Here is a 14,895-nt window from a genome sequence, read left to right on the forward strand (position 1 = left end):
CCAAATTTTATTTTGACAGGTTGCTGAGAAGACTTTCAATTTTCTGTTTGTAGCCTATATGATATAATGATCATTTTTCTCACAATAAACAGTCAAATGCTTATAAAGTGACTCTTAGAGCAGTTCTAGAGATTACTAATGTAGCACACAAAATAGATTTTATAATTTTGTTTTATAAAATAGATTTTTATTTTTTTGAATACTGATCTCAGTGACCTCAAACCTTTTAACAGTACTGTATTTTTCTCCTCAGCAACCACCACAGATGATATAAGGGTAACAGACATGGAGGTGCTGTTTAATTGAACAGATCTGAGTTGTTGCAAAAAGCATTTGTTTGTTTCAAATTTGTTCGCTGAGGGACTGCCTCCCTTGCCTCCTCAGACAAAACACTCCTGAGTCCTCAGTATATTGTACTTTTATATTGGGGAAATCAATTTTCTTACAATTTTTCCTCTTGTGCTAATTTGCTTTAATGTAGCACACAAAATAGATGGGCATTTCTTGAAAAAAAGCAGAAAGCTTTTACTTTGTCTCTCTCGTATGAAAGCTGAGAGCTGTTAAAAAAATGTTCTGGTAGGAGAGCGAGAGAAAAAAGCCTGGCGTTATTTAAGAAGACAGTTAATTTGTTTTGGGCTCTTAAAGCCATGGTTGGGTCACTTTGGCAAGCATGGAATCCAGACAGCATCATTAAAAAATCATGGTTTTTGTTGCGGAACAAAAATGCACATTCATTGTCTTGCTTAAAAACATTCCTCTAAAACGTGGACTACTAGGACAACACAGGCTTTGAATATCTTTAACACGAAACAACTGCCGTGATTATGCTTAAAAAGCTATTTCCCTGTCCACAGCATGTAAGCATACTAGTATGGATGTGTTTTTGTCTTGCCGTCGGGATGGAGTTGTTGGGTGAAGTATATGTCATTCCCTGAGGCCAAGCGGTCCTGAAAGCGTATTCTTTCATCCAGGGCCATCCTTCAGGCATCCAGAAGAGGAAAACCATTTAGTTAATGCCAGGATGAAATCCTTCCGCACATGAAACATGCATAAATAATATGACCTCACGTTGTGTGAATCACGTTCACACACTCCTCTAAAACTTTTGTCCGTCATGTAAAAATTTGGTCAGGTTCAATTTTTTGTGTTTTCGCATCTGTAGCAAACATTTTAATAGGAAAGAATGACGAATACGAAAAAAAACGCATACGAAAATTTCGGACTAAGTGTGCAATGACCTTGAGTCATTAAGTCATAATTATCAGACTTGCAATTCTGAGAAAATTACTTTTTCCCTTCAAAATTGGACTTTACAACTCACAATTTTGTATTATATCTCACAATTCTGAGAAATAAAGTCAGAATTGAGAGAAAAAAAAAATCTGGATTCTGAGATATAAACTCGCAATTGCAAGAAAAAGTCAGAAACTTGCATCTGTGAGAAATAGTCTGAATTGTGAGTTTTTATCTAGCAATTCTGACTTTATTTCTCGCGACTGTGAGTTTATATCACGCAATTTTGACTTGATAACATATATATTGTGGCGGGAGGGCCAAACGACAGACACAGTGGGTGTGGCGTCAGGCCTCGGAGAGGCTTTTATTAAACAGAAAATAAGGGGAAAAGTGTCCATAAAGGGAAATAGTGTCCAAAATAAAAGGGGGGATGTGGTGTCCTCGAGTGCTGGGGTTTCGTGAAGGATGGGCAGTGTTCGATAGGGAAAGGTCCAGGAAAGGGGCGGAGTCCGGCAGCCGCACGCGCTCCCCTTGCTGGCACCGGGGTGCTGGGGCGGCGGCATCTCTGGCTGCTTCATCCCTCTCAAGCTGTCCGGTGCTGGGGCGGCGGCATCTCTGGCGGCTTCAGCCGGACCGCGGGTCCGGCGGCTCGTCCTCCTGGTCGGCGCGGGATTCCCTCTTCACCCCTTCCTGGACCTGCGAGGACACCAGCGTGCATGCACGGGGGAGAGACCGGTCTCCTGAGGAGAGGCGAGCTCGGGATTTAAACAGCGGCGGTGATGAGGCTTCATTTCCTTCACGTGTCCTCATCACACGCCGCCAGCCTGAGCCGATTACTCGCCCCTCCTCTCCCCTACACACCCACTCCCGTCGGCAGCCTGGAGAAGGGCGGCGAATAAGGGACGGGGTGGTGATGAAAATTAGGGGGGAGGCAGCCGACTCGTCACAATATATATACATATACATAAAAAATCATATACATAAAAGTAAAAATCATATACATAAAAGTAAAAAAACAAAGTTCATATCTTACAATTCAGACATTATAACTCACAATTGCATTGCATTTATTTCTCACAAATCTGAGAAAAAAAGTCAGAATTGAGAGAAAAAAAATGAATTTCAAAAATCAAATAAAAAAAAAGTTCTAACACTATACAGTGCCTTGCGAAATTATTCATACCCCTTTATTTTTTCACACTTTGTTATGTTGCTGCCTTATGTTAAACTACTTTAAATTACTTTTATTCCCACATCAATCTACACTCCCTACTCCATAATGGCAAAGCAAAAAATAGGTTTTTAACATTTGTGCAAAAATGTATTAAAATAAAAAACTGAAAAGATCCCGTTGCATAAGTATTCATACCCTTTTCTGGGACACTCGAAATGTAGCTCAGGAGCATTTATATTGCTTCTAGATGGTACTACTAGTGGAGTTAAACTGTGGAAAATTATGATTTAGAAAGGCACACACCTCTCAGAAAAGGTCTAACAGCTGAAAATGCATATCAGAGCAAAAACCAAGTCCTGAGGTCAAGATACCTGCCTGTAGAGCTCAGTGACAGACTTGGGTTAAGACAACGATCTAGGGAAGAGTTCAGAAAAAAATCTACTACATTGAAGGTTCACAGAAGCATTATCCATAATGGAAGACGATTGGAACAACTAGGACTCTAGAAAATGTCTGCCAGCCCCCATCCAAGCTGACAGAGCTTGAGAGGTGAAAAGGTGAGGCAAAGAATGGCCGATAATTGCCAAATGCAGATGTGCAAAGCTTGTCACATCATGCCCAAAAAGACTTGAGGCTGTAAAGGTGCTTCAACTATGTACTGAGTTAAGGGTATGAATACTTTTGCAATGTACTTGTTTCAGTTTTGTTTTATTTTTAATAAATTTGTAAAATTTACACTCCATACACCATAATAATGACAAAGGAAAAAACATATTTGCCAGTTTTACAAATTTATTGACTTAATTTCTCATAAATGCGAGTTTATATTTAGCAATTCTGACTTTATAACTTGCAATTCTGAGAAAAAAGTCACAATTGAGAGGAAAAAACTCACAATTCTGAAAAAAAATATAAATCAAATACATGAAAAAGTAAAAAAAAAAAGTTTATATCTCACAATTCTGACATTATAACTCACAATTGCATTACATTTATTACTTACAATTCTGAGAAAAAAAGTCACTGTTGAGAGAAAAAAAAATCTGAATTTCAAATCAAATTAAAAAAATCTAACAAATAGAAAAAAGTGTATATATCGCAATTCTGACACTATAACTCACAATTGCGAGTTTATATCTTACAATTCTGTGAAAAAAATCTGAATTGAGAAAAAAATTCAAGATATAAACTTGCAATTGTTTAAAGTTTTTATCTAGCAATTCTGACTTTATTTCTAGTGATTGTGAATTTATATCACGCAATAAAGAGAAAAAAGTCATAATTGTGACTTTATATCTTACAATTCTGACAATATAACTGGTAAATGCAAGTTTATATCACGCAATTCTGACTTGATAACTCGCAATTCTGAGAAAAAATAAATCAGATACATAAAGTAAAAAAAAGTTGATATTTTGCAATTCTGACATTATAACTCACAATTGCATTGCATTTATTTCTCAAAAAAAGAGTCACAACTGAGAGAATTTTTTTTAAAAATCTAATAAAAACGTTATATCTTACAATTCTGTTAAAAAGTCCGCATTTTTTTAAGATTTCGCAATTGCAAGAAAAAAAGACAGAAAAAGTCTGACTTTATTTCTCGCAATTGTGACTTTATATCACGCAATCCTGAGAAAAAAAGTCATAATTGAGACTTTATATGTACATGTAACTCGCAATTGCAACAAATATATAAACAGTAAAACATTTATAAAAGATTGAACAATTAATAAAACAGAAAAATGGCAACATACCAAAATACCAAACATTTGTTTGGGCCAACAATATTGTAGCTTGAGCCAACTTATCCCTGTCCTGACATTCAAAATAAATATCTTTGTCCTAAGAACATAATTCAAAATATAATTTATATTCTACCTTCATTACACTATTTGACTGAGCACCTTATATGAGGGCCAAAAATTCCCTTTGTTGTTTTCTTTAACTGCAAGTTGCTTTGGATAAAAGCATCTAATAAATAAATAAATGTAAAATTCATCTTGATGAAACAGATAAAAGCATTCATCTCTGGATACACTTAAATGGAGAGAAAAAAAGAACGCTGTCTGTTATGGTACTCACAAAAAAATGGTAGCCATTGAAAAAAAATATGCTGTCTGACTTTTAAATTATAACTCAAAAACCATACTGAAGACCTGAAGACATAACATGATCCTTCCAGTGTCATGTTGTCTAAAGGAAATAGTGCCAGGTAAGTTAATGCCTCAATTTGCCTCATTTGATAGAGGTCAAACCCTTAAATAACAAAAAAAAAAAAAAAAAAAAGAGCAGAACGGCTCTCAAGGCTCGCTTTCGGTTAAATTAGATGTGAAAAACTGACACTGAGCGAAAACTACACCTTAAGGAATAACAAGCTAACAGGAGATTGCTCTCGAAGCTTCATTTGGAGAGGCCATGGCTGCTATTAGCAGGCAGCTGCGCGGGAGGCCGGGTAGAACATCTCATTACGCGGACACGAATCTTCCACTGCTGAGGAGAGCAACCTTTCCACTCGTCCTACTCCCACATAGTCATGGAGAGGCCCCGAAGGCCACGTTCAAAGCCATTGCATTAGATCACTTGCCTGCATAGCACATCGGATTGATAGCACAGAGGCTTGATGTGCTTCAAGAGGCTGCCCATTGGACAGTAAGCCAATTGCATTTACGATGAGGCAATCGGCCAAAGCGGCCCTCAGCAGAGATGCACAAGCTCTTGCAGTTCAACAGTAGGGACGAGGGGATCAAGCCGGTAATCTTTGTGCTTTCCAAAGGGCCTCTGAATATTTGCATTTATGCAAGACGAAGAAATCACAATCATTCTCTTCTTCCAGAAACAATCAGAGACAAATATGGTCTGATGACCGCTTATCAGGAGACAGACCATTTGAAATGGACCGCTGGCTAATTGCCATTGTTCTGGAACAGAGCTCTGATCATTGGGCTAAATCGTGGTGACCCCAAGGAAGATTTATTCTGTCAGTATTGCCATGGCCTTGATTGTTTCTTTTCTCCCAAGTTCTTTACAGTCTAATAAATTGATTGCAGAACCACGGCATCAAGCTTTATGATTACAGCCTCTCTTCACAATAACTTATGATTAAAACCAGGATGAATTTTAATAATGAGACAAGTCTGTTGGGTGCCGTACCCATGGGTATAAAGAGCACTCAGTAGACACCTGCATATTTAGTATCAAAGAAAAATATGTTCTAATTATACAGACCTTCATTAAGTCCTGGTTGTCAGTTGTACAACAAATCCTATCTGAACACCATTCTCCTGAGGTGACAGTAGAAGTTTCAAGATTCTGTAAAAACAAACAAGGATTTAGAGACACACTTTAAAAAAAATAAAAGTTCCTGTGAGTTTTTGCAGTCATTTGGTCCAAAGAACTTCTCAGTAAACTAAGCTGACAAGATTTTTGAAACGAAAAACAGGGACAATTCCTAGTTAAGCTGTCAAAATAACACTGAAATCTCACTTGTAAATATCTTTGAATTAAAAAACATTTTTTATTGTTGTGGGTTCCATATATTAATATCGTAATTGATAATTACAGTGATGTTTGAGCATCAAACTTACTGTAGTTTTTTAATACAATAGTCAATAACTTTTGCAGATAGCAAACATATTAAAACAGTAGTATTATAACAAAATTATGGCTTTAGAAAAACATTAAAATAAAACAACAAATATGAGAACATATGAAAAAAAAAAAAACTGTTTAGATGTTATTTTCAAACTGTATTTAACATTTTCACAACTGTGAGTAGCCTACAAAAATTATAACATTTTACATGTTATGTTTGTTTAAAAAAGTCAGAATTGAGAAAAAAAAATTAATTCCGAGATATAAACTCGCAATTGCAAGAAAAGTCAGAAACTTGCATTGTGAGAAAGTCTGACCTGTAAGTTTTTATCTAGAAATTCTGACTTTATTTCTTGCGATTGTGAGTTTATATCATGCAATATAGAGAAAAAAGTCTGAATTTCAAAAATCAAGCAAATAAGGTGTATATCTCGCAACTCTGACACTATAACTCACAATTGCAAGTTTATATCTTACAATTCTGTGAAAGTCAGAACTGCAAGATATAAACTCGCAATTGCAAGAAAAACGGCAATTCTGACTTTATGTCTCATAAACGTGAGAGTATATCATGCAAATCTGACTTTATAACTCGCAATTCCAAGAAAAAAAAAACTGAATTCCGAGATATAAACTCGCAATTGCAAGAAAAAGTCAGAAACTTGCATTTGTGATAAAGAGTCTGAATTGTGAGTTTTTATCGAGCAATTCTAACTTTATTTCCTGCGATTGTGAGTTTATATCACTCAATACAGAGAAAAAAGTAGTATTTTTATTTAATTTTTTTTTTTTTTTTTTTTACAATAGTAGTTAATACAATAGTCAATAATAACTATTGCAAACAGCAAACATATCAAAACAGTAGTGTTATAACAAAATTATGGCTTTAGAAAAAACATTAAAATAAACAAATAAATATGAGAACATATGAAACATATGATACATAAAACTGTATTTAACAAATATGTTATTTTCAAACTGTATTTAACATTTTCACAACTGTGAGTAGCCTACAATAATTATAACATTTTGCATTTTATGTTTATGCTTTTGGAAATAAATCCCAAATCAGGCTTATTATTATATATGAGTGTTATATGAGTTTGAATCATATTGCCGGACATTTATAGCCATATACTGAAAGCAGCAATAGAGAATTTACCTTAGATCTTGAAAATAATTTAGGCAAACATATGTTAAAGCTGCAAACTCACTCAGTCCGTTTTCTATGACAGAGATGGTATAGTTGCATGTATTTAAAAAAAAAAAATAATGTTAAAATACTTAATATTAAAATACTTAATATTTATTAATTAGATTATAAACTTGTCCATTTCTTTTGGGAGTGTGGTGCACTTCTAAATGGCTGTGATATTTGAGGGATTCTGTCGCGTTGTGTGTAGTTAGGACACAGTGTAATTGATTAGTTTATTATTTTTATATTATTTATTTCGGAGCTGTTGCAGCTGAAGTTTCATGAATGTTTAATAGACCTATTGTGTGCAAAACAATCCCGCAACCTTATTATACCCAGCGCCCTTTACTGTTGAAAATAACGTCAATCATACAATTGCCAGCTGGTTAAATTGGTCAGGCTTTTACAGTGTATTTGCAGGGTGTTTTGTAGTGATGGATACCCGAGCCGAGCCCGACGGTACCCGACGGAACCCGACGGGCCGGGCCGGGTTCGGACAGATATTTAGAAAAGATATGCTCGGGTTCGGGTCGGACAAAATCCTGTGAACTTCACCCCACTCGGGAGCTGTATGTATGTAGGTTACGTGCACTCAGCTACTGCAGCTAACCGCGAGTCGCTTCATGTCATCTTCCTATTCATTAAACAGGTGAGTTGCTGCAAAAAGACGATCATTGCGACACTGTGAAGTGACGAAACTATGGCGTCATGTGCTTATTACCATTTTCATAGGTTTAACGTTATATTATCAGCTCGAAAAAAATGATTTGACTAAAAACACCAGAGATGAAAATATGAAGCATCGTTCCAGTCGGGCAAAACTTCCGCGTTCAGGAAAAAAAAGCGGATACATTTTGTGCAATGTAACAGCAATGTTAAAGGTTCGTCATGGAACCCGAAAAAACTTTATTTTTACGAATGTAGCAAAATGGACATTTCACTTGTGGGTTAGAATTTAAATATTGGTCAGATTAATTCATGTTAAATGACAGAATTGGCATAATCTGAACTGCAACACGTGCAGTTTAGGAATAAACTGTAAATTCCAAAACAACTTTAAATTGCTGCAGATATATGTGAGAAATATATATAAAAGTTTAAGATTATTAGTGCAAACAACACTTAACAAAGTAAAATAAAATATGTTATATGCAAAGAAAAATATGTGACAGCCATCCCAATTCTCCCCTAATGGAGGGTTTGCACTTAGGTCACAATTTGGTCAGTTACCCAGATATGCAGCCATATTGGCGATACTCAGATATAAACAACAGCATTAATTGCACGGTTAATATACTGAATACGTTGGTCTGCTATTTATGCTGTTTAAACCACAGAAAAAAACTGTGGAAGATGCTAAATCATATAAAGAAGGACTTAGTAAGCAGGAAAGGCGCACTATTTTGACAAACTAAAGTTAATAGGTGGTAAAGATACGTATGAACAGTATAAATTAAGATATTAGCATAATATTTCACCTACCTGATAATTAGAGCAAACACAAATGTTGTCAAGATTCTTGCCCTGGAAATCCTGGTTCAGTTTGGCCAACCACAAACACCTTTTGTTCCTCAGTTTTTTTTTGTTTTTTTTACGTTTTCTTCCTGATTCCCAACTTTTGGCTCCAAATGTTTTTTCCCTGTCTGACCGATTAGTACAGCCAAAACATTTCAATAAATGACAGTTTTCACCAGTAATAATCAGCAAATGCAAGTTTGGTTTTGTTCAGTGGCATTGTTTACGTTAAGTGCCGCCAATATGGCCGACTGATGCCGTGTTGTGAAAACACTCTATTGAGTTTTACCAATGGGACCTGGACTAAACAGGTTGGTGAACCTACACCATCAGCAGGAATACTCCTACAAGCGGCATTCATCAGTTTGAAAATTTATTTTCATATAAAAAGACACTCTATGAAAACAGTAGAGGACTACTTTGTACAATCTTATGTATAAAAAAACTTAAATGGTGCAAGGAGGATTCTCTGTGATAGCCATCTTCTTTAGCCAATGGGACTCTGTGTGCTGGCAAGGGGAGGATCCAAAAGTTTCAAACATGTCAAGCCATGAAGAAAACATCCTGCGGATCAGGAAGTCCAAGCAACCATTTTCAATCTTCACTACATCCACACTCAGCTGTTCACCATTCGTTTTCCAACGTGATGATCATCCTCCTCACAATGCACATATTCAAAATACATATCTCATAAATTTTATGTGACTGTAAGGCCATTCTCAAGTTTTTTTTTCCTTTTTTAAAGAGCAATACATAAATCTGTCAAAACATAGTTAGTTTAGTGGGATTCTGGAGTGTAATTCTCCAGCTTCAATAAGTAGGACTCTGTAAACATCTATGAAAAACCCAACACTCATATACAGAGACGGAAATCGAGTGGAATGACAAAATATTGAAACAGTCGATGACTGCTTCAGACAAAAGAGAAACAAAATCAAAACAGGCACTGTAAATGAAGCAGTGTTTGTGTACAGCTGCATGTTTGCAAAGAGAACAACTTGTAAATCTGAAATAGCCGACTCACCTGTGTGGCTGGTTTATCTAAATTACAAAAAATCTGAATTTCAAAATTCATATTCTAAACATTTAGTTCCAGTCCAAATTTGATTGGCCAGTGTTCCAAGAGCTCTGTATCTTGGCTTCTTCATGAATTATTGAACAAAAATGGTCAAATTTAGTCTGTTAAAAGCAATATCACAAACACACTACAGTGCTGAATATCAGCACAAATGCCAGCGAACAGCACTCTTGATTATGCGATATTGCTTTTCCCAAATCTGAGAGTAATACTGAGGCTTTCTTGACTATGGATGAGACGGGAAATGAAAAACTAGTTTTAATTGCTATGGTGGTTTGGAGATATTTCATGGGGACGAGGCAGCCCGTGTTCCCCATTAGTGCAGATTACTTGCAAAGGTTGAAATGGCATGCTCTAGTCTTGCCATCTGTGCCTATATGATATGCTGACTTCAGGGATCTTTGAGCAGATGAAATTCGCGCCAAGTAAGAAAATGTCAGGACAAATCGTTATCCCCTCTCCCTCCCTCGTTCGCACTTTCAGAGTCTCCATGTGGAGTTACATCAGCCAACACAACTAATGAACGGGTTATAAGGAGAAGCGGGTTAGCAAAGATGACCTCTGCAGTCTGCTTAGCATTAAGCCAACTGTCAAACTCCACAGTCGAAGTAAAGCAGAAATAAATCCGAATCAATTCAGGGTGACTGGCGGAGTCACTGGTTTTCATAAAGCACTACTTTTTGCAGGAGCAGAAATATTAAAGGGGTCATCCAATGCCCATTTTCCACAAGTTAATATGATGCTTTAGGGTCCAAATGAAAAGTTTGTAATATACTTTGATTAAAAATTCTCTATGGTAGTGTAAAAAAACACTCATTTTACCTGGTAAAAAATGCCTCTGTTCTCAGCAAGCGATATCAGTACCTGGCCCTTTAAATGAAATGAACCTCTGCTCACCCCACCCTTCAGTTCTGTGGGGCCTGTCATTACATAGCACACGGGGTGTTGCCTAGACAACAGTTAGCGGTTTAGTTGTATAGTTTGGGGGAAAATGGCACTTGGGGGGCTTTGAAGACACTGTACAACCCTATTCATTTAAAATTTATTTTAAAACCAGAGTTGGAACCGAAACAAGATGACACCCGCAAAGAAGTTCGGCAATTACGGCTTATACTGGACGTGTCTGAATGGTTAGTAAACGTAATGTCACTTTGATTTATCTTTATATGTAACGTACTGGCAGGGTAGAGTACTGAGAGATACAAACGCGGTGTGTTTACTGTGGTACAGAGCTGAACGCGGTGTGTTTACTGTGTTTACGGTGGTAAAGAGAAGAACGCGGTGTGTTTACAGTGGTAAATAGACAAACTAGATGTGTTCACTGTGTTTACTGTGGTAAAGAGAAGAACGCGGTGTGTTTACTGAGGCATAGCTGATTGAACAAGAGCAAAAAAGTGATCAGTTAACATAACTTACCCCGTCCTTATACTGAAATACATAAATGTGAGTGTTATAGTCTTTACTCATGTGCAGTTGCGGGCTGTAAACACTTTTGCAGGTATTGTGTTAACGTCACATCTTAATCATTAACAGGCACCGTTTTAAACCATCTAGCGCTACAAAGCTAAGCTTTATACTGACCCTCGTTTATAAAGCAGTATGGTGAGAAATGATTCACGTAAACATGTACCCATTTAGATAGATCAGCAGTCACATTCCCTCAGTGCTGTCAGTTTACACTCGGGGCGGATCTATGCTAAAACACTGCTGTCTATCAACTATCGCAGAAGCGGCTTCTGTCGGTGTTACGCCACAACGACAACGACAGGCATCTGAGAATGGCTCGATATGAGAAGAGGCAAATTATTTTACAAAATTAAAAGAAAACTACTGGGTGGATCTTTGTCATTCTAGGGTGGTTGTGTACACACTCCCCCAACACACATTTCAGTTCAAACAGCTTGTAAAAGTGCATGTGGCACCGGATGACCCCTTTAAGATTGAGATGAAACTTAGTACTACCTTTGTTGGTTCAAAATGGAAACATTCTCAGCTTGAAGTGTGTCTCTTACTGGAAAAGCCCAAAAGCTCCTTATGACTGGAATGTGGATTCTTTTGGTTGTTGGAAAGGATGGAGGAAAGATGCTTTCCTGGTGTGAACGAATGCAAATTTGACAATAAATTGCACAATATTTTCTGTCAAGTATTTTAAAAACTTAAAACACAATCACACAGCGGTATGACAAAAAAAAAAGACCTACTTCCACTCATAAAATAAAAAAGTTTCAGAAAATAAAAGATGGACAAGCACTCTATAGAACAAAAATAGAACACACAGCATGTAAGTACAGTACGCTTGATGCAGAGGAAAAAAAGCAGAGGATGGCACATATTAATGAATACTTTCAAAACTTCCCCTCCCTCTTCCCTGAAAAACAAAGCAAGAAAAAGGGAAACGGAACTTGAATCATCCAAGGACTGAGAAGACAGAAAGGAGGAAAAAAAACCCTAAGGGGTTATTAAACAGTGTGCGAATCATCAGTACTGATTTTTTCGTTCCTCTATAAAAAGAAGGGTGCAGAAACATTATTTTTTAAATTCCCAAATCAGGTGAAAGAGAATCCTTTCTGGAGTAAAATCAAGACATTTCAGAAACAGTTTGTTAAAAATTGTTTTACCATACTCTCCAGGCCCCACTCTTTCATTTAATGTCTCTGTGTGAAAATATAGAATAGAGCACTCTTCATCTCTGGTCTGTCCTCACACCTGTAAACAAGTACAGAATCCTTTAGAACGTGTCTTGCCGAAGATCACTGACAGCGTGAGTACGTAAGAGGGTTTAGTTGTCTCTCAGTTTGTTGTAGGTGTGTGTTCTCTTCACACTTCAGTCTGGAAGTCTCCTTCGGATGTGTCAGGTGTGTTGGCGGAGGATGTTTCCCAGGGTTTACTGCGTAACTCCAGTCTGTCCTTATGTTCGCTGGAGCCACATGTCTGCTCAGGGGTCATGGTCTTAAAGCTGTCCCAAGATCGCTGATCATCTGTGGTTGATTTGTCCTGAATATGCACATACACAGAAGAAAATAAAAATTAAAAAACCTGAGCATGAACACAGAATACCTCCTTTAAAGAAATAGTTCACCTGAAAATCAAAATTCATTCATTCATCATTAACTCACCCTCGTTTGAAGAGGGTTTGAAGAGCTAAACAGCTGCTGTTCCCCATTGACTTCCTTCGTCAAAGAAGTACTGTGGATGTCAACGGGGACCAACAACTGTTTGATTACCAGCATTCTTCAAAATATCTTCTTTTATTTTCAACATAAGAAAGAAACTCAGAGGTTCGAAGTGACATAAAGGTGAGTAAATTATGACTTTTTTATATTTGGGTGAACTATCTCTTTAATTTCATCCATTCTTTGAAAAAAGAATCATAGCATAATAGCATTATTTCTAAAACTTTATTCATAAGACAAATATATATGGTTGTCATTTGATTATATATTTCCAAAATTTCTATTTAATTAATTTATTTATTACAGTGGTGGCCAGAGTATGTGAGCGGAGTGGAGCGGCAACAATTTCCCCTTCGCGCTCTGTGCATTTATTAATCGCTCCGCTCCAGCTCCGCTCCGGGTTCACAATTTCCCGCTCCCGCTCCACTCCTCGCTCACTGATATCAGAAACACCGCTCCGCCTTCACTCTGCGTCAAAAAAAAAAAATCTGAAATAATGTTTGAAATATAACGGTCCTGTTCATAATATATATTAAAATAAAATAACAGGAGAGTTTGGAACACCTACCCCCGGTTTCACAGACAAGGCTTAAACCTAGTTCTAGACTAAAATGTAAGTCTGAGCTGTTTCAACTGAAACAAAATTGCACTGATTGATCTTAAAATATATCAGTGCCTTTGTTTTGTCTCAAAATGCACACCAGTAGTGTTTTTTTCTAAGCATGTTTATAAAAATTACTTAAATGTCCTAATTGAACTATGGCCTAATCCTGGTTTAGTCTATGCCCTGTCTGTGAAACCGGGCCTTAGTGTGCAAACTTTATTCCTACCACATACAAAGCTAATAACATTGTCAGCATTAAAAGAGTATAACTGCTGCTTTATGCAGTGCAACGTTTGTAATGAAAATAAAAATACATTTTCAGTCAGTTATTTTACCTATGGATCGCTGCATTTCTTACAGATTTCTGCTCATTCAAATTCGGATACCATTACATTTGTTTATGCATTATTGACAGAGCGATTGCACGTGAATAAGTGTTGTACCTGTTTAAATCATGCTTTCACCAGAAAATATTCAGCATCTAGAAGGAACAAACTAATGCCTTGTGAACTATAATTTACCGCTCATGTCCACTGCCGTCATTATAGCATTCACATTATTTCTGATTTGAGTGATCCATCTCTATCAAGCTAGCTATACATGTTTAACATGTGAATTCTTGCTAAATATTCAGTTATATTACGGACCGTTGGCATGAATTGTACTCATGATGGAGCGGTGGTGGAGGGCTCTTGGAGCGAGTGAAATTCACGACGCTCCGACTTTTCAAAAATCCGCTCCTCCCTCCATTCAAAATCACACCGCTCCGCTCACATACTCTGGTGGTGGCTAACAAGTCAAAGGTTTACATACACCTTGCAGAATCTGCAAAATGTTAATTATTTACTAAATGCATTTTTTTTTTATTACTGACCTAAATAAGACAAGAGAAAATAATAGTTCAATTTATAAAAATGACCCTGTTCAAAAGTTTACATACACTTGATCCTTAATACTGTGTTGTTACCTGAATGATCCACAGCTATGTGTTTTTTGTTTAATGATAGTTCATAAACGTCATTAATGACATAATATGTCGTTATTACAACAAAAGATGTTGTTTTAACAAGAAAAAGATGACGTTTTAGGACATATTGTTATTGTGAGAAAATATGTAATTTTAACGACATAAGCTCTCTGATTCTGATAACATCTCATTATTACAACATAATTAAGTGGAAAATATAATATGTGTGTGGCAACAATGCACCACCATACTATAAGCATTTAATATAAATAACCCAGATAACACACGTACGTCTGCAAGATGTCTGTTAGGCTTAGGCTGGTTGTCTTAGCTGTTTTAAGCTGGAAGTAGCTGGTTTT

The 14,895-nt window shown here is 36.7% G+C and overlaps 1 protein-coding gene across 1 annotated transcript in view; it reads right to left on the reverse strand.

The window, feature by feature from the left end:
* Positions 1 to 9,074: 9,074 nt before the first annotated feature.
* The window catches only part of adgrb2 (adhesion G protein-coupled receptor B2), a 341,301-nt gene continuing 335,480 nt past the window's right edge, over positions 9,075 to 14,895 (reverse strand). The window contains 1 exon segment of the mRNA XM_073821334.1: positions 9,075 to 12,786. Within this exon segment, the coding sequence (XP_073677435.1) occupies positions 12,610 to 12,786 (177 nt within the window). The 3' untranslated portion in view covers positions 9,075 to 12,609.

Source organism: Garra rufa, chromosome 17 (genome assembly GCF_049309525.1).
Source record: "Garra rufa chromosome 17, GarRuf1.0, whole genome shotgun sequence".
In the NCBI taxonomy this organism is placed as follows: Eukaryota; Metazoa; Chordata; class Actinopteri; order Cypriniformes; family Cyprinidae; genus Garra; species Garra rufa.